The sequence below is a fragment of the Erythrolamprus reginae genome, chromosome 6, assembly GCF_031021105.1.
Source record: "Erythrolamprus reginae isolate rEryReg1 chromosome 6, rEryReg1.hap1, whole genome shotgun sequence".
Taxonomy (NCBI): domain Eukaryota; kingdom Metazoa; phylum Chordata; class Lepidosauria; order Squamata; family Dipsadidae; genus Erythrolamprus; species Erythrolamprus reginae.
In genome coordinates this window covers 58,320,676-58,346,398 of record NC_091955.1, presented here as the reverse complement: position 1 = coordinate 58,346,398, position 25,723 = coordinate 58,320,676, and the positions used below count along the sequence as shown (strand labels likewise).

At 40.5% G+C, this 25,723-nt stretch overlaps 1 protein-coding gene across 5 annotated transcripts in view; it reads right to left on the bottom strand.

Annotated features, from left to right (window-relative positions):
- CFAP54 (cilia and flagella associated protein 54) overlaps positions 1-19,513 on the bottom strand; it is a 175,143-nt gene extending 155,630 nt beyond the window's left edge. For all 5 annotated transcript variants that reach the window (XR_011559487.1, XR_011559488.1, XM_070755886.1 and 2 more), the window contains exons 1-5: positions 19,273-19,513; positions 12,716-12,821; positions 6,445-6,591; positions 3,476-3,647; positions 2,823-2,881 (exon numbers count right to left, since the gene is read on the bottom strand). Coding sequence is in view for 3 of the 5 variants with exons in the window: in XM_070755886.1 (XP_070611987.1) it covers positions 2,823-2,881; positions 3,476-3,647; positions 6,445-6,591; positions 12,716-12,821; positions 19,273-19,472 (684 nt within the window). In the remaining 2 variants the exon portion in view is untranslated. The remainder of the gene's footprint in view (positions 1-2,822; positions 2,882-3,475; positions 3,648-6,444; positions 6,592-12,715; positions 12,822-19,272) is intronic.
- Between the last annotated feature and the right edge of the window lie 6,210 nt (positions 19,514-25,723).

The following is a 25,723-nucleotide window of genomic DNA, read 5'->3' as shown; positions in this document are numbered from 1 at the left end:
AACTAAACAAGGCAGTTACCAGAAATCAATACTGAACCTAAGGCACATGTGCGCCTCCAAACACCCATAGCCACCCATATATATACATATGTACATATTAATCATTACTAAATGAGAATGCTTTTCATGAAATAATGACAGTATAGTGAATACAGATTGAATTTTGCTACATTCAAAATAGAAAGTCAAGAAAGTTAATTTACTCTCTGTGTACATATTTAGATGCTAAAAAGAGAAAAATCTATCATAATAAATCATAATAAAATTTAGATACTGGAAGAGAACTGATAATAGTTCTACTTTCATAACAAAAATGTATTGGTTTGATTCAGAGGTGGGTTCAGGTACCTTCGCCACCGGTTAGAATCACGACATTTTGCATGTGCACTCTCGCCCCTCTCGCACACACACACACATGTCCTCTTATACAATTCTGTTTCCGCACATGCTTAGTAGCTATAATCAGCCCAAAACACAGCTAAGGAGCTGATCAGCTCTTCTTCAGGCAAAGGAATTATGGTGAGTATATATCCAGGGACAGACGGGCAGGCCCTTTTTCAAGCAGCAGCAGAGGAAAAAACTTCCAAACAGTAAAAAAAATCAGAAAAAAATCTAAAGAAAAACATGCTGGCAGCCACGGACCGGCACTGACTGAACCAGATCCATGTTACATCACCAGCGGGTCACTATCAATTTGGGTGATCCGATCTTAATCAGGAGGAACCCACCCCTCATTTGGTTAATGTTTCTCAAATTAATATTTTTTGTTTCAAATTATCCTGCAAAGTAATGAAGGCGACTACAGTACAATACAGTGGTACCTCTACTTACGAACGCTTCTACTTATGAACTTTTCTAGATAAGAATCAGGTGTTCAAGATTCTTTTGCCTCTTCTCAAGAACCATTTTCTACTTACAAACCTGAGCCTCCGAAACTGTAACCGGAAAAGGCAGGGAGAAGCCTCCATGGGGCCTCTCTAGGAATCTCCTAGGAGGAAACAGGGCAGAAAAGGCAGACAGAAGCCTCTGTGGGACCTCTCTAGGAATCTCCTGGGAGGAAACAAGGCCAGAAAAGGTGGGGAGAAGCCTCCGTGGGACCTCTCTAGGAATCTCCTGGGAGGAAAAAGGGCCTCCACCTTCCCTGTGGTTTCCAAAATTGCGCACATTACTTGCTTTTACATTGATTCCTATGGAAAAAATTGCTGCTTCTTACAAACTTTTCTACTTAAGAACCTGGTCATGGAACGAATTAAATTTGTAAGTAGAGGTACCACTGTATCTTTTTAACCAACTCTTTTGAAGTTAAAGAAAAAATGTAACTGTGAAAAATAGCCACTAGATGGCACTGGAATTCAACCTAATACAATAAGAATCTTCCCTATAACCATGTAATAACTGGATTATACTTTTATATACTAAGTTTATTTTGAACATGTGAAAGCACAAAATAATAAAAATATGTACAAGACTATATATACAGTATATTTTATAAATATCCCATGATCACATCCTTATAGTTCTGAACCCATCTTAATTCTCACATTCTTATTCTTTTTAATATTGTTTAAATGTTATTATTTGCTTTTTAATTTCCATAGAGAGCTACCAGCCCTACACAGCCAGCAAAAGAAAAAGAAAAAAGAAAAGCAAATTGTTATGTCCTGAAGAAGTTGGGAAATTTTCACTGGAGTCCGACAGGGAAGTAAAGTAGGAAAATTCTGATTGATTCCCTGCCAGATTGGCTCCCTATTTAAACCCCCTGCCTTTTTGCATAGGGTTGCTGGAAATTACTTCCTGTAACCTAACAAAGAACTGAAGTCACTCCACCAGTCTCCTGTATCAGAACTCAACACAGATAACTTATTTTAAAGAAAAGGAGATCCATAGCTAAGCAAGTCCTAATTTGACTTTTTGTTCAGAAATCAACCACAAATCAAAAGGGGGCAAGATAAAAAATATTCAGAATCAAGTTCTTCCATTAATATCCTTGGAGTCCTCGGAGAAGGGGGGCATATAAATCCAATCAATCAATTAATCAATCAATATCATGCTTTCTTCTGACATGAGATAAGAACTCTCTCAACAGTCACAAAGGACAAATACATATTCTTGTAACAGAAGAAAACAGTATCACAAGTCATTGGCTAACTGGTGGGGGGGAGGAAATGGTTCCATGCGAGTAATAGGGATACAAGCTTGAATGCGCAGCTCCATTTGTGCAAGCGGAGGCACAAATGAAGCTTCACATGTAAGCGTGAGTACCTAATATTCATGCAAACGGAGCTGTGCATGCAAGCACATGCGCCTGCCACTCACACAGCCCAGTTCCAAATGGGCCATGGGCCAGTACCAGGTCATGGCTTGGGGAATCAGGGACTCCTGATTTAGCCCTTAAAAACCATACCAATGATGCACAGGATCATTTTGGAGCTTTCCACTAAGTTCAAATAATAATGCATATTTAAATAAACAGACAATAAGGATGCTTAATCAATCATACATTAAAATTACAAGTTTCTCAATCTGAAAATTAATTCCCAATTTTTTTATTTGTTTCTAAACCTGATCCCTGCAAAAGCATTCCCTCCACCTTTTATAAGTGAAGTTTCTCTTCTGGAGGAAATACATCTCTCTTCCTAATTGTTGTTGTAATTGTTGTTGTTATTATTATTATTATTGGAATGCATTTTAGTAATACATATCTGTAATGCAATTAAAGTTTTGACATTCCCCAACTTACAATAACAATAATTTTAAAAGTATTTTTTATTAAATAAATAAAACAGGCAGAGAGATAAATGCTTATATTTTATTTTATGTACCTTAGCTGATTGGCCTATAGTCATCAAGTGCCTGCATATGGTATATATATGAATTGTACCTATAAGAAAAAATATATTAACAGATGAAATGCTATAATTCTTGATTGTGATGAATTTTGTGAAAAAATCAGAAGCTATCTTTACTTTTATCCAACTTTATATTATTTACAAATGAATCAAAAATATTTATTAAATGTTGCAATATTTTACATCCTAACTGTATCCTTTCTACAATTCAAATATCTTATGAACAATGTACACAATCTTATATGTAATAAAATTCTTGATACTACGTAATGTATCATCCTCTTAAAATATCTCAATTGTAAATAGTTTTATGATGCTTTTCCTAAACATTAGCAATTCCAAAGTAACAACTATCTTCTCAGTTGTACACATTTTACATATTAATGTTAATATTTTTTTAAAACACAGTATCCCATTACATTTTCATCAACATTGAAAATATGATTCAGCAAAATATTAAAGGTAAAGAGAAATGTGAAATCCTTCATCAGATGATTTAACTGTTTAAGAGCTGCTTCAAAGCAAGATGAGCAGCAAACAAATTTCAAAAGATTCCTCCAATATGAGTCATAGGACAATATTTAATATTTAGGACTATGTTCAGAGTTTTAAAAAATGTGACATACCATTGTAGACAAGCCAACATAAGTGTTCGTGGGGCAAAATTATCTGCATGATGAGTTGCAGTATGGTTAAGATGTTAAAACATGTCTTCACAGAGTCTTGATTCAGGAGATCGCCGTCTTTATCACATACTATTTTATAAAGGCAAATATTCCTTGCTTGCAGAACATGGAACTAAGATGAACAATAAGAAATTACCGTACTGAAATCAGAAATATATCATCAAAATGTGTCAACAGGCAACTTGAAAGCTTTAGGGCATCTTTCGGAAAATTCACGTTAATCTGATTTCTATAGCTTTTGCCAATTATTTTACTACCCCTGCCAATAGTACTAAGGGAAGTCGCCACTTCTAAAAGAATGAAATATTGAAAAAGGGAGAATATTATATTTCCCCTAAGAGAAATGGAAATATTAAGAGAGGCAGATACTCCCTGCCCCCAGCAGATATTTGGGCCGGCCTATCTACAAAGCAAAATATCTTCAGCTCCAGGATGATGGAATTATCCTTCAGAGAAAAGGCATTCAGCCACAATGGGAAGTGCACAACAAGTCCCTTCATTGAATCATCCCAAGCTTCAACCAAGCTTGATTCAGATAAACAATTAAATTAGTAATGACCCCTGTGTATCTTCATGGGAGTCTAGCAGCAACCAATAGAATACATGCTCTTGCCACAGGAACAGGAAGCTCAAGTTCAAAACCCAGAGAGGGTATAAATAACCCTCTCTCCTCACTCCATGTGGTCAGCTACCCAGAATCACATGTGCTTGGTGGTTCTGCTTCACCATTCAACCATTTTTCCAATCAGCCTCCATGACGTTCGCAGAGGATACAACGATTGGTCTCATTTGAGACAATGAAGAAACCGCATATAGATGGAAGGTTGAACAACTAGCCTCTTGGTACGACCGGAACAATCTGGAACTGAACACACTCAAAACCACAGAAATAGTGGTAGATTTTAGGAGAAACCCTCCCATTTTACCACCTCTTACAATGCTAGACAACACAGTATCAACAGAAGAGACCTTCACATTTCTAGGTTCATATCTCAAGACGTAAAATGGTCACCTAACATCAAAAACGTTATCAGAAAAGCACAACGAAGAATGTTCTTTCTGCGCCAACTCAGAAAACTCAAACTGCCTAACGAGCTGCTGATACAGAGGAATAATTGAGTCTGTCATCTGCACCTTATGGTTCTGTAACTCAATAAGACAGTCACAGACTTCAGAGGATAATCGAACTGCAGAAAAAACAATTACAACGGTACCTCTACTTAAGAATTTAATTAGTTCCGTGAGCAGGTTGTTAAGTAGAAAAGTTTGTAAGTAGAAGCAATTTTTCCCATAGGAATCAATGTAAAAGCAAATAATGCATTAGGAAAGAAATAAAAACTCAGAATTTGGGTGGGAGGAGGAGGAAGAAGAGGAGGAGGACAGTCGCTGCTAAAGGAAGAAGATGAGGGGAGGGGAATAAAAAAAATCCAAAACTTTCAGAAGTTTTTTTAAAGAAAGAGGGACTCTGAAGTGGCGAGGAGGAGCACGCGCCTCCCCTATACCCGGCGCGAGGCTGCCTCCCATACAGTGTGCCAGAGAGAGAAACCCAGGCAAGCGAGAGGGGGGAACCTCCCGCTCCTCTGACTGAAAGGCGGTGGCGGCTGCTGCTATTACCTGCTTCCTCTTCCTTCCTCTCCTCACTTGCTCACTTTGTAGCCGGCGCCTTTCCTTCACTATGGTAACTCCTTGGTTTGGCTGAAGCTGAGTTGATTTGGCCGGGGCGAAGCACCCCCTTTGTCTTTCTGTACCCAGACACTCCGGGAGGCAACTTCACACCAGGTGTAATGGAGGCAGCGCGAGGGAGTCACCACAGCGAAGTTGTTTATTCCCTCTCCAAACGCCCAAAGAAAGGAAAATGCTTTGTTCGCTCTGGACTGCCAAAGCCTCCTTAAGCACCACTGAAAGGATCCTCTGGCAGCCCAGAAAAGTCTGAGATGGATGCGATTAAAGGGGAAATGGCAGGAAACTGGCCGGGCCTTCATGCCACTCTCAAATTTCCTGAGAAATTTTTCCGGGCTTGGGTTCCTAAGTAGAAAATGGTTCTTAAGAACAGGCCAAAAAATCTTGAACACCCGGTTCTTATCTGGAAAAATTCTTAAGTAGAGGTGTTCTTAACTAGAGGTACCACTGTACTGCCAACCTGCCTTCCATTGAGGACCTGAATACTGCACAAGTCAAAAAGAGGGCTACGAAAATATTTGCTGACCCCTCACATCCTGGACATAAATTGTTTCAACTCCTACCCTCAAAACGACGCTATAGAGTACTGCACACCAAGACAACTAGACACAAGAACAGTTTTTCCCCGAATGCCATCACACTGCTAAACAAATAATTCCCTCACCATTGTCAAACTATTTACTAAGACTGCATTACTATTATTATTATTATTATTATTATTATTATTATTATTATTATCATCATCATCATCATTCCTATCATCCAACACCTCCCACTTATGACTCTATGACTGTAATTTCTTGCTTGTATCCTTATGATTCATATTAATATTGAATGTTTCTTGATTGCTTATTTGTACCCTATGACAATCATTAAGTGTTGTACCTTATGATTCTTGACAAATGTATCTTTTATTTTATGTACACTGAGAGAATATGCACCAAAGAAACATTCCTTGTATGTCCAATCAAGCTTGGCCAATACAGAATTCTATTCTAACCTATCCTATCCTATCCTATCCTATTCTGCCCTGCCCTACTCTATTTTTCTAAACATATTCCTAGATTAAAGTATAATAATCTGGGGGGGGAGTGTCATATATTTTCTTCTCATCAAATTAATACATTTACAATATAATATGGGCATATCCATGGCCTATTTCATGAAGCCTGACTAATGCCAAATTATAGAAACATTAAATAACATTAACAGCTGTTGTAAATACTCACTGTACATGTAGCACTTTGATCTCTAAATCCATTTGGGAAAAAATTAGACTTTAATTGATGTGCATCTAATCCATGTTTATTTATATTTATACCACTAATTTGTTGAAGATACTGCTCATAGCAATACAAAAATGCTAGCTTATATTCCTGAAAACAAAAAAAAAAGTGTTTTACATATATTTTCCATAAAATTGTTAACAGATAATTGTACACAAACAAGTAGGATAAAAATGCAATAGTTATAACACTTGCTTGAAAATTAATTATACTTAGTTCAGTTGTTTCAAACACTTATTGAATATTTAAACTTAAACATTTAAAGTTCAATAAGCTCATATAACAACTGAATCCACTGGAATTCATTTTCAAGTAAGCAAATTTTGTAAGTTTTAAAACCAGACTGATCGATCCAGCTGATACAGTACAAAAGATAAAAGTACTGCACATATTTCACAGCAACTGATGCAGTACTAATTGAGTTAATACATAGTAATAGCCATCATGTAGATCATTGGCTTTAGATCAGTACATATTGCATGTACTATGTTTAAATGGTTTACAGTTTATGACTTAGAAACATAGAAACATAGAAGACTGACGGCAGAAAAAGACCTCTTGGTCCATCTAGTCTGCCCTTTTACTATTTCCTGTATTTTATCTTAGGATGGATATATGTTTATCCCAGGCATGTTTAAATTCAGTTACTGTGGATTTCCCAACCACGTCTGCTGGAAGTTTGTTCCAAGGATCTACTACTCTTTCAGTAAAATAATATTTTCTCATGTTGCCTTTGATCTTTCCCCCAACTAACTTCAGATTGTGTCCCCTTGTTCTTGTGTTCACTTTCCTGTTAAAAACACTTCCCTCCTGAACCCTATTTAACCCTTTAACATATTTAAATGTTTCGATCATGTCCCCCCTTTTCCTTCTGTCTTCCAGACTATACAGATTGAGTTCATTCAGTCTTTCCTGATACGTTTTATACTTAAGACCTTCCACCATTCTTGTAGCCCGTCTTTGGACCCGTTCAATTTTGTCAATATCTTTTTGTAGGTGAGGTCTCCAGAACTGAACACAGTACTCCAAATGTGGTCTCACCAGCGCTCTATATAAGGGGATCACAATCTCCCTCTTCCTGCTTGTTATACCCCTAGCTATGCAGCCAAGCATCCTACTTGCCTTTCCTACCGCCCGACCACACTGTTCACCCATTTTGAGACTGTCAGAAATCACTACCCCTAAATCCTTCTCTTCTGAAGTTTTTGCTAACACAGAACTGCCAATGCAATACTCAGATTTAGGATTCCTTTTCCCCAAGTGCATTATTTTACATTTGGAAACATTAAACTGCAGTTTCCATTGCTTTGACCATTTATCTAGTAACGCTAAATCATTTACCATATTACAGACCCCTCCAGGAATATCAACCCTATTGCACACTTTAGAGTCATCGGCAAATAGGCAAACCTTCCCTACCAAACCTTCCCCTATGTCACTCACAAACATATTAAAAAGAATAGGACCCAGAACAGACCCTTGTGGCACACCGCTTGTAACCTGACTCTGCTCAGAATACTCGCCATTAACAATAACTCTCTGATGTCTATGCTTCAGCCAGCTTGAAATCCACTGAACTATCCAGGGATTAAGTCCAATCTTCACTAATTTATCTATCAGCTCTTTATGTGGAACCGTATCAAAGGCTTTGCTGAAGTCCAGATAGGCAATATCCACGGCACCACCTTGATCCAACACCTTTGTGACATAGTCAAAGAACTCAATGAGATTAGTCTGACACGATTTGCCTTCAGTAAAGCCATGCTGATTTGGGTCCAATAAGTTATTGTTTTTTAGATGCTGATTTATCCTCTTTTTGAGTAGAGTCTCCATCATTTTAACTACAACTGATGTCAAGCTAACTGGCCTGTAGTTACCAGCTTCTTCTCTACTGCCCTTCTTGTGGATAGGCACAACACTGGCCATTCTCCAATCCTCAGGAACATCTCCTGTTAACAGGGATTTGTTAAACAAATCAGTCAGGGGGGTAGCAATGATAGATCTGAGTTCTTTAAGAACTCTGGGGTGGATGCCATCTAGACCCATTGCCTTATTTATCTTTAATCTTTCAAGTTCTTCTAAGACATCAGCTTCTAAGATCACTGGAGCTGAATCCGTACAGCTGGAAGCAATGCTATATCCCTCTATAGTATTATTATTATTTTGTAAGGTGTCTTTTGAGAAAACTGAACAGAAGTAGCTATTGAAATGGTCAGCGATCTCCTTATTCCCATCAATGTATGTATTATTCCCGGTACTAAGCTTTGTGATGCTGCAGTTTTTCTTCTTCCTATCACTAATATATCTGAAGAAGGTTTTATCCCCCTTCTTTACAGATTTTGCTATTTCTTCCTCTTTTGAGGCTTTAGCAGCATATATTATCTGTTTCGCCTCCTTCTGTCTCATTTTATACACCTCTCTATCAGCTATACTTCCAGACTCTTTATACCTCCTATAGGCAGCCTTTTTTTCATTGACTATAGCCCTTACATCATTGCTAAACCATAGCGGTTTCTTCTTCCTTTTACCTTTAGTTACTTGCTTTACATAAAGTCTTGTGGCTTTTAAGATGGCCTTTTTTAATACAGTCCACTGGGTGCTTGCTCCTGCCATTTTATCCCTCCCCTTTAATTCATTATTTAAATATTCCCCCATTGCATTAAAATTTGTTTTTCTGAAATCCAATACTTTGGTTGCAGTATAGGATTGCTCACCATCAGTTTTTACATCAAACCACAAACATAGATGGTCACTGCAACCTAAATTTTCTCCCACCTTGACCTCTGAAACCCGATTCCCATTGGTAAAAACTAAATCTAGAATATTCTCCCCTCTAGTTGGTGTCTTAACTAGCTGTGCCATAGCTGCTCCTGTAAAGGCCTCTACTATATTCTTACTTTTGCATGTAAGGGCACTGGGGATATTCCAGTCAACATCAGGCATGTTGAAATCACCCATAACCACAATATCTCCCTTTACTGCCATTAGGGTAATCTCATCCACCATCTTGTTGTCATGTTCCTCAGATTGCCCTGGAGGCCTATAGATCACCCCAATTCTAATAACGGAACCGTCTTTATTTTGCATGCAAATCCAGAGGGTCTCCAGATCTTTACATGTATTTTGAATTAGTATTGTTTTTAGACTTTCTTTAACATAAATGGCTACTCCACCTCCCCTTCTCTCTATTCTATCCTTCCTATACAGTGTATATCCTGGTATGGATATTTCCCATTCATTAGAATTCCTAAACCATGTCTCAGTTATGGCAACCAGATCCAAATTATCTCTAGATATTATGGCCATTAACTCACAGAGCTTGTTGCTCAAGCTTCGAGCATTTGTGTACATTACCCGAAGAACATTATTTTCATTATTAGTTTGCCCCTTATCATCAGCAACTACATCTATTTTATTTACAGCTCCCTTTTCATAAGCTTCCAGAAACTGATTTATCCTCATTGGTCGGGGACAGAAATCCTCCACATCTGGTACATCTCTGTCCCCTTTACCTAGTTTAAATGCCTGTCCAAAAAAGTTCTGAATTCCTCACCGAGCACCTGGGCACCTCTGTATGATGGATGCAAACCATCCCTCTTAAACAACTCCCTATTAGACCACCTATTGACATCATGACTTACATAACCAAAACCTTCAGCTTTACACCACTGCCTTAACCACACATTAAACTCTCTGATACAACTTGTTTTACCCTCCTGGCCACAAACCGGTAACACCTCTGAGAAAGTCACTGAATCAGTTATTTTACCCAGCTCCACACTTAGACATTGAAAATCTCTTTTTACTACATTAACATTTCTCTGGGACAAATCGTTTGTGCCAAGATGCACCACCACATCAACGTTATTATCTTTACTCACAGCCTTGATAATGTTTGTAATCCGCCTCCTATCCCTGTGGGCAGTGGCTCCTGGAAGACACCTCATCACCTTCACTACATCCTTCCTCTGTCCCAAATCAACACCTCTAACAATCGAGTCACCCACAAGAACATGTGTCCTCTCTTTATTTCTACTAACTGGACTTGGTATGGTGACACTATGCTCCTCATTTACAACAACTTCTCCTTTGAACATTCCCTCATTCTCCGCCTGAGGGGCCTTGCTAATATCTACAACATCCCTACTATTTAAATCCTCAAGAACATTATAGGAATTGGATACAGAGAGACCAAAATTGTTATGTTTTTGTTCAACCGCACGTAATCTTCCTGAACCAACAGTTGTCCAAACAGCCCTCCTCCTCGGGGGGCGCTGTGGAAGTGGAGGCTGCACACATGGCTGCATTACAGCACGTGGCTGGGACAATCTTTCCACTTCTGCCTGCAAGCTACAAGTACTTGGGTGCTGTGTAAACCCAAACATTTACACTTATTTAGCAAAACAATTTAAACTAGATTATGGCTAAGGTAGGACAAATGATAGATACACTAAGAGGCATAATACCCTCAATAAGGATCATAAGTAACTCAAAATGATTTTGTACAAATCTGTATTGAATATCAAAACCAAATGTGAATAAAATAACAGGTTAATATAGGTAACTTTAAGTAATATTAAATATATTCAAATAGTCAATTTATGATGATAATTGACACCAGAATTTCCATCCCTAAGCGATGCAGTGATAAAACACAACTTCATTGCTAAATGAGAACCATTACTGAAGACGTGTTATTGTTATTCAAATCCCATAGTCATTACACAAAGCAACTTTGAACCAGATTCTCCATCCACATCAGTGGAGAAGCCAACAAAAGACTTGCAACTTCCAGGCCTGCATGCAGGTAAGTGGCTGCTGTTGGATAGTAGAGGGAGCAATGATGTGATGATACAAGGGATCAGAAGAGGTACATGAAGGTACAAGGTGTTCTGCCAGCGTGTTTCAACCGCCTGTAATTACAGGGTAATTAGTCCAGGAAGACACACACCACACGATAAAAGGAAAACCCAAAAGTTGTTATAAACAGAAAAACAGAAACAGCTCCCTTTTTAAATGTCAAAGAGATTTTCTGGTACACACAAGGCACAGGTGAAATGCAATCCAATTGCTCACCCAATAACTGGAAAATTGAGTCTAATTCTAAAGTCCAGAGAATCCACACACAATCTTGAACAGCACAAACACCACTATCTTGACAAAACAATGAATCAGATAAACTGCCATGAGGCTAAAACACCAGGCTGCACTTTTATCTGTAGCACTAATTTCAGCAGCCCCACCCAACCATGGGTGGCCTCATTTTCTCTTGTAATAATCTTTCAGTTGTTGTCTCCTGTGCATCACTCTACACATGCGTGGATGTGTCATTAATTCTTGTTCAGAACCCAGGGATGATACAGATGATTGATCTCCTCCTGGGCTATCTGCCAAACTCCCCTCTTCCCTGTCACTCATTGGTCAGAGGAGGCTTCGTCGGCAGATTCCATCGGAAGCAAAACAGGCCTACGGCATGTGGATGTTTCCCCCACATCCACCTGCACATTCCTTGGGGCAGGAGCTGGGGCAGAGCTAACCACAACACAAGGTGGTGCAGGAGACATGCAGTAATGGCAGGGAGGGCGCACAAAATTATAAGGAGCTGACTAAGAAGCACAGTGCAGGTTGGAGAGAGTGCATGAAGGTGTGGGGGGCATGAGTGGTCAGTGAAAAGTAAGTGCAAAGGGACTGGAAGTGGGTGTGCAGGTAGACAGTGATTTTCTGGGGAAGGCAGTAGGAAATATTGCAAATGGTCAAAATGATCATAAGTGCAAATCAGTTGCCAGTTACAATCGTATAACTGTGTGGGTGCCAGAATAGTTAGAACTCTAAGGACCAGTCATGACCACTATTCAGTGCCACTCGAACTTCAAACAGATACTGAACGAATGTTAATACGTCGAGGAGTACCTATATACAGAATGGAAAACACAGAGCTCAAAATTGGAAATACAAAATCGTATAATAGTAGTTTTCCGAAATGCACATCATGAAAGACTAAGATGAGGTAATTAAATCATTTTTAGGATTATAAAATACTGAAAGCAGGCACCTCCCAATTCCTACTAGGTAAAATTAAACAGAATTGAACCCAACTGAATTAAAATATTATATACAGTACCACAAAACATTATTTTGCCCAAACTGATGAACACCCATGTCTACACATGTAACAGAAATCTAATAAAAGTGATTCATCACACTCATTACTTACTTTCATTTCCATAAACTGATCACCAACTTTCACAAGTGTTTCATTGTAATACCAATCTGGGAGTCGAGGCCTGTAGTTGTTCCAGATATAGAACAAAGAAGTGGTTCTAAATAAAAATCACCAGAGAAATCACTTATTGAGAGGTGTGGTAATAATCTTGGCAGATAATATTTTTAGAATGGAAATAAGACAGTAGTGATATTTTACTGCATTTCCTAAGTATACCAACAATGAAAAGTGTTTATAAATGTTTATAAAGTAACAAATATTTAAGCCATATATATTAACACCAGTTTCATGTAGTAGCTAAGCATCAAGCTAGAAACCAACAGACTGTGAGTTCTACTCCTGGTTGAGATAAAGTGCTAGTGAGGTGACTTTGGGTCTATTGCTTTCTCTCAGCTTTAGAAAGTAACAAACCACTACGAAAAATGTTGTCAAGAAAACTGCAGGGACTATTCCAAGCAGCTACTAGGAGTTAACTCTGACTTGAAGACCAAAAAAGTTATAAATAATAGTAACATTTATAAGATATTGAAATGTTTTAACCTATTAAATTATCATTTGATTGAAATGCTGTGTGCAGCGTTCCCCGTAAGCTGCGTTCCCCAAAATACCTTCCTGCGCACCCTTTTCCACGGGCGCGCACTCCCCATCCCCCTGCCAGCCCACGGGGGAGCGGGGGAGGGGAGGCGCCAGCAGTAGAAGGCGCTGCCCCCGCCAGCCCGATCCGCCCCCTCTCCTCCTCTTCCGCCGAAAGAAAAGCGCGGAGGCTGCCTGCTTGAGCCTCCCGTTGCTCCATGCCGCTTCGCCCTGCCTGTCATCCTGGACCTCCGTTGTGTTTTCGGGGGGGAGCGGCAGGAAAGCCCTGTGCCGGCCAGGAAAGCCGGGTTTCCGGGAAAGCAGCGCGCCTTTTAAACACGCTGCTTTCCTGCACCGCTTTCCGGGGGGGGAGTGGCCTCCTCCCCCCCCTGCCCAGGAAAGAGTTGCAGGAAAGCAGCGCATTTGAAAAGTGCGCTGCTTTCCTGGAAACCCGGCTTTCCTCGCCGGCACAGGGCTTTCCCAGGCAGCTGGCTTGAGCCTTGTGCCGGTCAGCAAAGCCGGCTGCCCGCGGAGACGTGGAGAGAAAGGAGGGAAAGAGAGGGAGGGAAAGAGAAGTGGAGAGGAAAGAAGGAGGGAGGGAAGGAAGGGAGAGAAAAGTGAACAAGAGGGAGAGAGAAAGGGAGGAAGAGAGGAAGGAAGGAAGAGATAAATATAAAGGGAGAGAGGGAGAAAGAGAGGGAGAGGAAGGGGAAGAGGGGAAGGAAGGAAAAGGGAGAGAGAAAGAGAAAAAAGTGGAAGGAAGAGAGAAGGAAAGAAAGAAAGGAAGGGAGAGAGAGAGAGTGAGAGAGAGGAAGAAAGCAAGAGAGAGAGAGGAGTGGAAGGAAGAGAGAGAGAGAAATGATAGAATAAAGGGGAGAAAAAAAGAGAAATGATAAAATGATTGAGGCAGAGAATGACAGGAAAGAGAGAGAAACAGAGAGAGAAGTGACTCTTGATTTAAAGCATATGGTAAAAGCACTTAAGTAATAACAGAGAAAAAAAACCCAGCCCTCACCTGTTTTTATTAATAGTTATGTTTTTGGATTTGCTGGTTGTTTTAGTTTTAATAGTAATAGAGTTTTGTTTTGTTTTATTATTAATTTCTTTTAATAAAAAGAAGGGATTTATTTTATTTTATTTTATTTATTTATTTGTTTGTTTGTTTGTTTGTTTGTACTTCTATGCCGCCCAGTCCCAAGGGGACTGCCGCTCAGACATTATACTTTTCCGCCCACCCCGAAAAAAAATTAGAGGGAACATTGGCTGTGTGTAGAAGTTTTATACATCATAAAATATAGAAATACTATATCCATAAAACCTCCTTGCAATCTAAGTAAACATTAGATTACAATATCAAAAGCTGGAGAAACAAGAGAATCATTAAAAAAGATCCAAGAGAAATAAATACACCTCTGGAACTCTAAAATCAAGAGATAGTTTTATGCTGACATGCATCACATTAAAACATGCAACATCTAAAACACTTCCAAAATTATATTATTATAACTTTCTCTCCCTGAGACCATTATGAACACAATCATGGGTTTACAACTGCATGTGCAGTTTTGGACATTCTGCAGTTTGCCATCTTATACCACCGAGGAGTTCAACTAACTTCCAATTGCTTTTCAGGTGCAATTCAAGATACTGGTTATTACAATTAAAAGCCCTACATGATACAGGGTCAGATTATTAGAGGGACTACTCCAGCAGCGGGTTGCTCCCAGTTCAGTCTGGTTCTATGAACTGGTAGCAGCAGTGGTGGGAGGCTCCACCCACTCAGCCAGGAAAATTCTGTGCATGCACAAAAGCTTCTGTGCATGCGCAGAAGTGTCGTGACAAGCGCAAACCAGTAGCAGCATGTATTAGAACCCACTACTGGACTACTCCTTCCTGAGAATGTCCGCTCTTCCCCTAAGTTATGTAGGGTGAGCATGCTCCAGATCTCTTCCCTCAAATGTTATAGCCTAGTAGTGGGACCAAGGAAGCATGGCTGTAGCCGGGGTGGGCTACTGCCCAGACTGGGGGGAATGCAGTGGGGTAGCGAAATTGGAGCTCCACCCCAGAGCATCCAGTTTGAACTGAAAGATATTGAAAGAAAATGCATAAGCCACGCCCACAGTGTGGTAGTAAACATTTTGGTAGCCCTTCACTGGCTGTAGCTGACTTTGGAATACCTGAAACTGGGGGGGGGGGGGTTTGTTGTGGAACTTGTGTTGAGAAATAAATAATAATATTCACTGAGCAATGGAGTACAGAATGGTTTCTGGAAGCTGCAAAGCAGCCTAACAACATCTATATCTGCTGATCAATTATTCTCATCAGTTTGCAGCTATTTTAAATCAGATTTCTATCACTTGCTCTTTCAATTTCTAAAAGTTTATACATTTTTTCTATAACCTAATTACTTCAGGTAACTCCTAAAGTAAAAATAATAAATACAAAAAGAAGCAGCTAGATATCAATTTTATTCTGATAGTTTTGTATGCTCTGACAATTGATACAACAAATGTTATTCCAACCAGATTACTCATGCAAATGCTGCTCATATGAACAAACAGCTAGTAAAATGACATATAAAGAAGTTCATTGAAGATTGGGGGGGGGGAATCCCTCTGTAAACTATAACCAGGAGAAATGACATTCTGTGATCTCATTCCAATGATCATTGGCCTCACAAAAGTAATCACATCAACTGCAGTTGAAGTAGTATTATTGTAGTTTATTAATTCACCTAATTCAACTCTAGGTGGTACATGTTTATATCAGGAAAACTTCCCAATCTGTGGTTTACAACTTCTAGGAAGAATCCAGCTTCTAAAAAATAAAAGCCTCCCTGTTCCAATTCAACCAATAAATAATATACAGTAATTGAAATTGGATCTGTGACAAATGATAAGTCTTCATGTGCAAATGCAGCCAAGCCTTGTAAGAAATACCTAGTATGGCTTTAATAATGCAATAATCAAATTAATTTTAATAAAAAAATCATTTTTTCTTTCTTTCATCCTTCACTTGCAAAACTCCTCTGCCTTTGGTACAGTTTCAAGACAGACTAGAATAAAATATTTCACTGATGAGAGAAACATCATTTGATACACTCTTCTTACTGTCTAAATGTATTGAGAGTAAGTTGCCTGAATGACTGTCGTTTTATAGTTTTGGGGTTTTTTAGATTTTCAATTTAATTAATTGGATTTCAGATGTTATATACCAGCAATGGCGAACCTATGGCACAGGTGCCACAGGTAGCATTCGGAGCCATATCTGCTGGCACGCGAGCCATTGCCCTAGCTCAGCTCCAATGTGCATGTGTGTGCCAGCCAGCTGATTTTTGGTTTGCACAGAAGTTCTGGGAGGGCGTTTTTGGCTTCCAGAGAGCCTCTGGGGGGATGAGGAAAGGCATTTTTACTCTTTCCCGGCTCCAGGGAAGCCTTTGGAGCCTGTGGAGGGTGAAACAGAAGCCTACTGCGGCCCCCGGAAGTGGGGAAATGAGTCGTTTCCAGCTTCCAGAGGGGCTCCAGGGGACAGGGGAAGCTGTTTTCACCCTCCCCAGGCATTGAATTTTGGGTGCGGGCACATGTGTATGCGCGATAGTGCGCACGCATACTCTTTCGGCACCCAAGGGAAAAAAGGTTTCTCATCACTGTTCTATTATAATACTGTTCTATTATAAGCCACAGCTGTTGTAAACCACAGCTCCTTTTTTGCCTCTCAGCCCAATCCAGAGCCATTTCCAAGGCAGTTAATTTATATTCAATATACCAGGGTGATTCGAGACAAAAAAACATATAACCCTTCCCTGGTACAGAGCTGAAGACATTGGATACTGTAGCCTAGAGCAGCGTTTCCCAACCGGTGTGCCGCGGCACACTAGTGTGCCGCGAGACAACGGCAGGTGTGCCGCAAAGCTTCTAGGGAAGCTCCAGCTGGGCGGGGCGCTGCCGGTGCAAACCTGCTGGGCCCCAAAGAAGAAAGGCAGGAAAAAGGAGAGCTTAATTCTTCCGTTCCGCGTAAGGAGCTGGGCGTTGGAGTTTGGGGTGGGGAGCGATGAAAGTGCGGAGGCCGGCTCTGCGGCTGCCCCCACCCCCCAGTGCCTCCGCTCCCCTCGCGTCCCTGGCTTCTCGCCGCTGACGCCCACCCACACGCCCGCCCGATCTGCCCCTTTCTCCAGCTCCTCCCGCAGTGGTGGCTGCAACGGCGGCGAGCGCTCGGAGAAAACCTTCTCACAGCGGAGGTCGGAGAAGGTTCTTTGGAACATCGGGGGTGCGTGTGTGCGCGCGCCCTATCCCCCAGCCAGTCTACCCGGAAAAAGCTTTGCCGGCCAACGCAGAGAAGAAAGGAAGAGAGAGAACAAGAGAGAGAAAGAAAGGAAGAGAGAGAAAAAGATAACAAGAGAGACAGAATGAGAGAGAGAGGAGAAAGAAAGAAAGAGACAGCAAGAGGGGGGAAGGAGGGAGAGAGAAAGAGAGCAAAAGAGAGAGGAAGGAAGGAAGAAAGAAAGAGATAGCAAGAGAGACAGAATGAGAGAGAGAGAGAAAGAAAGAAAGAGACAGCAAGAGGGGGGAAGGAGGGAGAGAGAAAGCAAAAGACAGGAAGGAAGGAAAGAAGGAAGGAAGGAAGAAAGAGATAGCAAGAGAGACAGAATGAGAGAGAGAAAGAGAAAGAAAGAGAGACAGCAAGAGGGGGAAAGGAGGGAGAGAAAGAGAGCAGAGAGGAAGGAAGGGAGAAAGAATGAGAGAGAGAAAGAGACAGCAAGAGAGACAGAATGAGAGAGAGAGAGAGAAAGAGAAAGAAAGAAAGAGACAGCAAGAGGGGGGAAGGAGGGAGAGAGAAAGAGCAAAAGAGAGAGGAAGGAAGGGAGAAAGAAAGGGATGGAGAGAGAAAGAGGAAGGGAGAGAAAGAGGGAGGGAGAGAGAAATAGAGCGAAAGGGAGGAAGAGAGATTTTTTTGTCCAAACTTTTTTGCGCCCCGCCCCCCCCCCGCTCAATGTTCCCCAGGATTTTGAAAATGTGAATAATGTGCCGCGGCTCAAAAAAGGTTGGGAAACACTGGCCTAGAGGTTAATTCTATATCTTACAAGGCAAAGGTTGCAAGTTCAAGTGACAGTGAGGGTATGGCTAGCTGATGAGGCCAAATAAAGCCGAAATAGATCTATCCTAGTCTCCCTTAATTTTCAAATTAGCAAAAACATGTCACACACACACACACACTACTCAAAAAAAATAAAGGGAACACTCAAACAACACTATATAACTCCAAGTAAATCAAACTTCTGTGAAATCAAACTGTCCACTTAGAAAGCACCGCTTTCGCAATTTCACATGCTGTTGTGCACATTCAACTTTGCACAGAACAAAGTATTCAATGAGAATATTTCATTCATTCAGATCTAGGATGTGTTATTTGAGTGTTCTCATTATTTTTTTGAGCAGTACTATATATATATTCCAGGCAGGGATGCTGGAGAGGAGGGGAAATGGCAATTACAACATCACACTTTCAAAATTGTTGTTTTCCATAGTGTTAAAGGTAAAGTCTCCCTTGAGTCACGCTGAACTCCTGATGTTTATCTGAGATATGTTGTTTTCTTGACAATAAACGGGCTTGCCGCAAACTTTTGCGAAAAGTGTGGGGGCGTTTCGCTTTCCCGGGGACGCTTAGAATGGGGGGGGGATTATTTGGTACCCACTTTTCCCATCCGAATATTAACGATCACTAACTGCTTAGTTTTTGACAGTTGCTGTTAACAAGTTTGCATTACAACCGCAGGCGAGTTGTGTTGAATCCACTCAGTAATCAGAAATTGCTGCATAGAGAAGGACAGCAAAGGAGGGAGTCGCCCCTAGGAAAGGAGAGGGAGGGGATGGAGCTTTAGCCACTTTGGACATTATGCATTATATAATTTAACGCCCATTATATGTATACAGTATACAGTATGGGGGAAACTAGCAGGAGGTCCCTCTCCGCTTTACCCTCGCCTGTGCAGCTCCTGATCCTTGGCACTTGCGGCCCCCGCTTCCCGCTTCCGCTTGAAGAAGCCCAGGCAATCGCTCAGGTCGCACTCGAATCGATGAACCACGGGGTTTCTCGGATCCACGGAGCCATAGAAAATGGCGGGGGCCGGGGGAGGCAGAGGTGGGGATCGCGCCCTAGCTTTGGGAAGCTCGGCCATGGCGATCTCCCTCGTTCTCGGCCTGCCCGGATAGAGCGGCGGCACGCGGACGGTTGCTAGGAGACAGGCCGAGCGGGCGGGGAAGGGAGGATCGCTAGTGGGCGGGGGAAGCAAAGGGGAGGGGCGGGAGCTGCGCTTTCTTTGTTCCTCCCCGGCGCTTTCGTGAGGGGGCGTTCCGTCCCGGCGTTTCGAAGTCCGGCGGTGGCGAGGTCATCCGAATCTTTGTCTGCGACCGTCCAGTGGCAGAAGAATGTTTGCATTCCCACTCTGAGAAGCGCGAAGCAGCGTGTTTCATTTAAAAATTGCGTTCTTTTTCAGAAGGGGCCTGCATAAGTGCGCCAGCGTGCCTTCCGTCCCCTGTCCTAATGTTTCTTTTTATTTTTTACTATCATGTACTGTATATGAATATTATTATATCTAATGTTTCTTCTTTTTTTTACTAGTATCACGTATATGAATGTTATTATATCTTTATATACCTCCAATATGTACTTGACTAAATAAATAAATAAAATAACAAGTAATCATTATTTATTTATTTATTCATTCGTTCGTTCGTTCAAGAACTCAGGGCGCCTTACAAACAATATAAAAAAGTACAGTTAACAATAAAAAGAAGTCAAGTACAAATTAAAACAACCCCAGTTAAAACCCACAATTCAGCAATCCAATCAAAACATACATATCATTCAGTTGCTGGAATGTACTACCTGACTGTGGTTTCTTCCCCAAACCCCCAAAACTTTAACTTTAGACTATCTACAATCAGCCTCACCCCTGTAAGGGATGTAAGGGAGTGCATAAGCCACCATTTTGTCTACCTTTCCCTGTCCTGTCCTATTGCCTACTTTGTTTATGTTTATACCAATAGCTACTACCTTGTACATGCTTGACAAAGTTGCTTCTATAAATGGGATTTAGGGTAATGCTGTATATATCAGGATGTCTACTATTACTACTAGTATTTTCTCATCATTCCTATCACCTATTTTCTCCAACCTATGACTGTATGACAGTAACTTGTTGCTTGTATCCTTAAGATTTTTATTAATATTGTTTCCTAATTACTTATTTGACCCCTATGGCAATCATTAAGTGTTGTATGTCATGATTCTTGACAAATGAATCTTTTTCTTTTATGTACACTGAGACCATATGCACCAAAGACAAATTCCTTGTGTGTGAAATCAAACTTGGCCAATAAAGAATTCTATTCTATTCTATTCTATTCTGTTCTATATCCTTCCCCACTAATGGGGCACAGGAGTAATTTTTTGCTCACCAAATTGTTCTCTGAATTTTTCTAGATTTTCTCCCAAATGAACATTTGGCTCCTAATGTAGTGACGAAATCTTTCATGTGTAAATGCATCCACTTAACCAGCACAATTGAGCCCAAAATTTCCATTGCTAAGCAAAACGGTTGTTAAATGAAGTTTGTCCCATTTTGCAGTCTTTCTTGACACAGTTGTTAAGTGGATCACTGCAGTAATTTAGTTGCAAGGTTGTTAAGTGAATCTGGCTTCCCCATTGACCTTGCTTGTCAGAAGGTCACAAAATATGATCACATAACCCCTGATACTGCAACTGGCATATATACATGCCAGTTGCCATGCATCCAGATTTTGATCATGTGAACACAGGAATGTTTCAACAGTCATTAGTGTGAAAAATAACCATAAGTCACTTTTTTCAGTGTGGCTGTAAATTTGAACAATCACTAAATGAATTATTCTAAGTCGTGGACTATTAAAACGATCAAACCAGAGCTATGTATTTCACTTTGTTACTGATTATAAAGTTCTATATTGTGAAATGCTCTTAAAATATTTCCTACAGGTCAATCTTTATAAGTAGAAACAACAGGTGAGAAAGCCATGGGAGAATGAAATGAACTAGCTCTCATCTAAACTTCCTAGACAGAAGTCTTGAAAACCACTCAAGACCAGGCATATCTTTAAACCATGATAGATAAAACTATAACACAATATTATTTTCCACCTAATAATAATGATAAATAAAACCATGCTGTACTTAAAGCACAGTAACCCTGTGAATTACATACAGGATGACATCTTTGTGTGCCCTCATTTTTCCATAACACACTCCAATGTCCCATGAGCCAAATATTATTCTTAAGCAAAGAAGTCTGATTGTCACCTAGAGGTTAAAATTGTTTCTTCTTACCCAAAAAGGAGGGAGAAAATATTTTGAGGAAAAATAATGGGATATATTGGGAGATTTGATAGATAAAAGGGAAAATAGGAGAAAACATATCTCTGCCTTCAGGAAGTTTTTTTTAAATGAAGATCTGTGAGTGTAGTTAATAATAATAGAATTTGCTACCAAAATAAAGTGATAGAAGCATTAGATGATATTTTTTTAATTAAGTGCCTTTCATTTTATGTACAGCAGCAAATTTGCTTTTATAATAAATAATACAGTACTTTTTACTTTTAAATTGCTCATTGGTGGCTAATATATTGCCTGTATTGTTAACAGCAAGAACCAATTACAGTATGTAGTACTGTAATCAGAAGTCCGAAAATAAAATATAAAGTGTTTCTTCTTTTGTTCAGTGTGGATGATTGCCATGCTTTAAAACAGAAAGTGGCAGCAAATAATACCTGAAATTAATTGCGTAGAAAACTGGGATGGCATCTCTGCTCTTGATTGGCACATGGCCAGAGAAAAAGCTAGAATTTCTGGGAAGCCCAGAAAATAGGTGGGGTTTGAGCCAGACAATACAGGCTTCACCCTGATACAGGAGACACAGGCTTTTTTGCCTTTGGCACTTTAGGCCAGTACTACAGTTCTATGCTGTATATAAAGACAAAACCCAAACTAAAATCTGATTTACTTCCATTTAATTTTAATAAAAATCAATTCAAAACTATATCACTCCCTATATATTTAATAACTTCACCATATAATTGTTGAATCTTCAGTTCAATAGCAGCTTCTAGTTATCTCTATTAATATGTACTTATTTATTAATTAATATTTCATATTTTTTATATTTTTCATATTCATATAGTATTTCATATTTCTTAACCATCCATCTCCCTCAGAGAGGGAAATACGTGATATATCTAACTGGATGATATTCCTACCCAGTTACAAATGTTTTTAAAAGTGGTTCAATCAACAACAAGCATCTTTTCTTCAACAGTAGCTGAAAAATCTCTGTATATAAAAGCCAAATACCACTCATACATCATCACGAAATCTCCAGAACCGTAAAGCCTACAAATTTGAAAACTGGCATGTATGTTCTCCTTAGCTTCTAGGTGCTTGCTAAGAAAGGATTTTCTGAAATGACCATTAGTTCATTAGTATTTCTTATACAGTCATACCTCGTCTTACGAACCTAATTAGTCCCAGGGGGAGGTTCGTAAGACGAAAGGTTCGTAAGACGAAACATTGTTTCCCATAGGAAACAATGTAAAGTCAATTAATCTGTGCAACCAAAAAAAAAACCCCGCAAAAAAACCGCTGCCGCCCAGCTGTCACCTTTTAAAACAGCCTGGGGGCTTCCCAGCACCCCCCCGAACCCCAAATCCGGAAGTTCGGCAAAGGTTCGGGGTTCGGGGGGGTGCTGGGAAGCCCCCCCAGCCCGGCGGTCACCTTTTAAAAGAGCCGCGCGGCTTCCCAGCTGTCTCCGAACGCCGAACGCGGAAGTTCGGGTTTGGCATTCGGCTTCGGGAGACAGCTGGGAAGCCGCGTGGCTGTTTTAAAAGGTCACAGCCGGGCTGGGGGGGCTTCCCAGCACCCCCCCGAACCCCGAACCTTTGCCGAACTTCCGGGTTTGGGGTTCGGGGGGGTGCTGGGAAGTCCCCCAGCCCGGCTGTGACCTTTTAAAACAGCCGCGTGGCTTCCCAGCTGTCTCCCGAAGCCGAACACCAAACCCGAACTTCCGCGTTCGGCGTTCGGAGACAGTTGGGAAGCCGCGCGGCTGTTTTAAAAGGTCACAACCGGGCTGGGGGGCTTCCCAGCAACCTCCCGAACCGAACCCGGGGTTCAGAAAAATTTTGCCTCTTCTTACGAACTTTTTTCGAGTTACAAACCGGCGTTCGGGAGGCTGCTGGGAAGCCCCGCCGCCCGGCTGTCACCTTTTAAAACAGCCGCGCGGCTTCCCAGCTGTCTCCCGAACGCCGGTTCGTAACTCAAAAAAAGTTCGTAAGAAGAGGCAAAATTTTTCTGAACCCCGGGTTCATATCACAAGTTGTTCGTAAGACGAGGGGTTCGTATCTTGAGGTACCACTGTATACAGTTATACGAATATACTGTATACTGATGCTAAGGAGTTAGACGTTCTACTCCCCCTCCCCACTTGAAAAGAACTCTGTTCCAACTGCCAGTGGGTGTGGCCAGTGTGTGACTCATCCAGCCTGAAGGCTTTGAGTTTAGACATGCTATTCCATTCTAAGGAGTAAGGCATTCTACTCCCCCCTTCCCACAAGAAAGGGAGGGAAACCTGGCAAGTTTAAGGCTTATGGACTTCAACTCCCATTCCTAAGGTAACATGACTGGTGGTGGAATTCTTGGAGTTGAAGTCCACAAGTCTTGAAGCTGTCAAGTTTGAAGACCCTGGATTAGGGGCTAGGCGTGCAAGGGTCTTCAAACCTGGCAAGTTTAAGGCTGTCAAGTTTGAAGTTTGTAAAAAGTATACATGGTTGTAAAAAGTATTCTACTACACTGGTATTTTGTTAAACAATAAATACTACACCATTTGGTTCAGAATACTTTTTTCCTTGTTTTCCTCCTCTAAAATCTGGGTGCGTCTTATACACCAGTGCGTCTTATACACCGAAAAATACGGTATCTGTACAACTCATGAATGGCAAAGCGGAGGGCATTAGCCATGTATTATGCCTACTTTTTACTTGTTCCATGATTACACAGAACCAAAATTAGTATAAATAATAAAGCGATGCTTTGCTTTTCTATCATGATGATTCATTTCTTATTTCTTCATTTTTGAATCCATGCGGAGGGCATTAGCCACGTATTATGAACTGCCAGATATTTGACAACTATCACTTGATACCAATCCCTCCCCCCCCCATTCCAGCCAAGTGTCAAGAACAACAGGGGCTGATGGAATATCGAGATAATGGGCAGGAAGGCCCATCTTAGCATCTAAATAATATAAATGTGCATGCTTACTTTTTACTTGTTCCATGATTACACAGAACCAAAATTAGTATAAATAATAAAGCGATGCTTTGCTTTTCTATCATGATGATTCATTTCTTATTTCTTCATTTTTGAATCCATGCGGAGGGCATTAGCCACGTATTATGAACTGCCAGATATTTGACAACTATCACTTGATACCAATCCCTCCCCCCCCCATTCCAGCCAAGTGTCAAGAACAACAGGGGCTGATGGAATATCGAGATAATGGGCAGGAAGGCCCATCTTAGCATCTAAATAATATAAATGTGCATGCTTACTTTTTACTTGTTCTATGATTACACAGAACCAAAATTAGTATAAATAATAAAGCTGATGCTTTGCTTTTCTATCATGATGATTCATTTCTTATTTCTTCATTTTTGAATACATGGATATAATGTAGTATGCATATTAAAGCTGCATAATTCTCTGAAAGGCACAAGTACAAAGGAACTCAGAGGCTCCTTAACAAAGGTAGATGAAAGTGCAGGCAGCTTCCCACAGGAATGCTCACAAGCTTTTTTGGCAGCAGGCAACTTATTGCCTGGGGAACGTAACATATTGGGCTGTAGAAAAAACCTGGGTAAGGAAGAATGGGCTGGGCTGTATCAGGCTGTTTGTAATGAGCCTCCTCCAATGTGACAGAGGTGAAGACAACATTCCGAAATCCATAATTTTGCTTCCTTTTTTAATAGCACAATCGGATTCTAGAAAAAATATTCAGATAAAACAGAAGAAAGAGGTATGTCAGCCAGTCTACCTCAACTGCTGCTTTGCAAACACCTAACAGTTAACACTTCTCTGTCCCTTTGTAGACGAACTTTCAAAAAATGGTATTAATTTAGTAAACCATTGGCCAGGAGGTGGGGGAAGAACTAGAAGTATGAAGGAGTTTATATCTGATCCAAATGCTATTCTGAAAGATACTGCCTTCCAGTGCTTTTTCCAGATATAATATTTCATTTCACCGTATTTTAACATTCTGTTCATCTGGGATGCATCTTTGATAAATATCACAGAATCTAAATAAGCAGTCTACCTCTAGACAAATATGTTTACATTGTAATACAA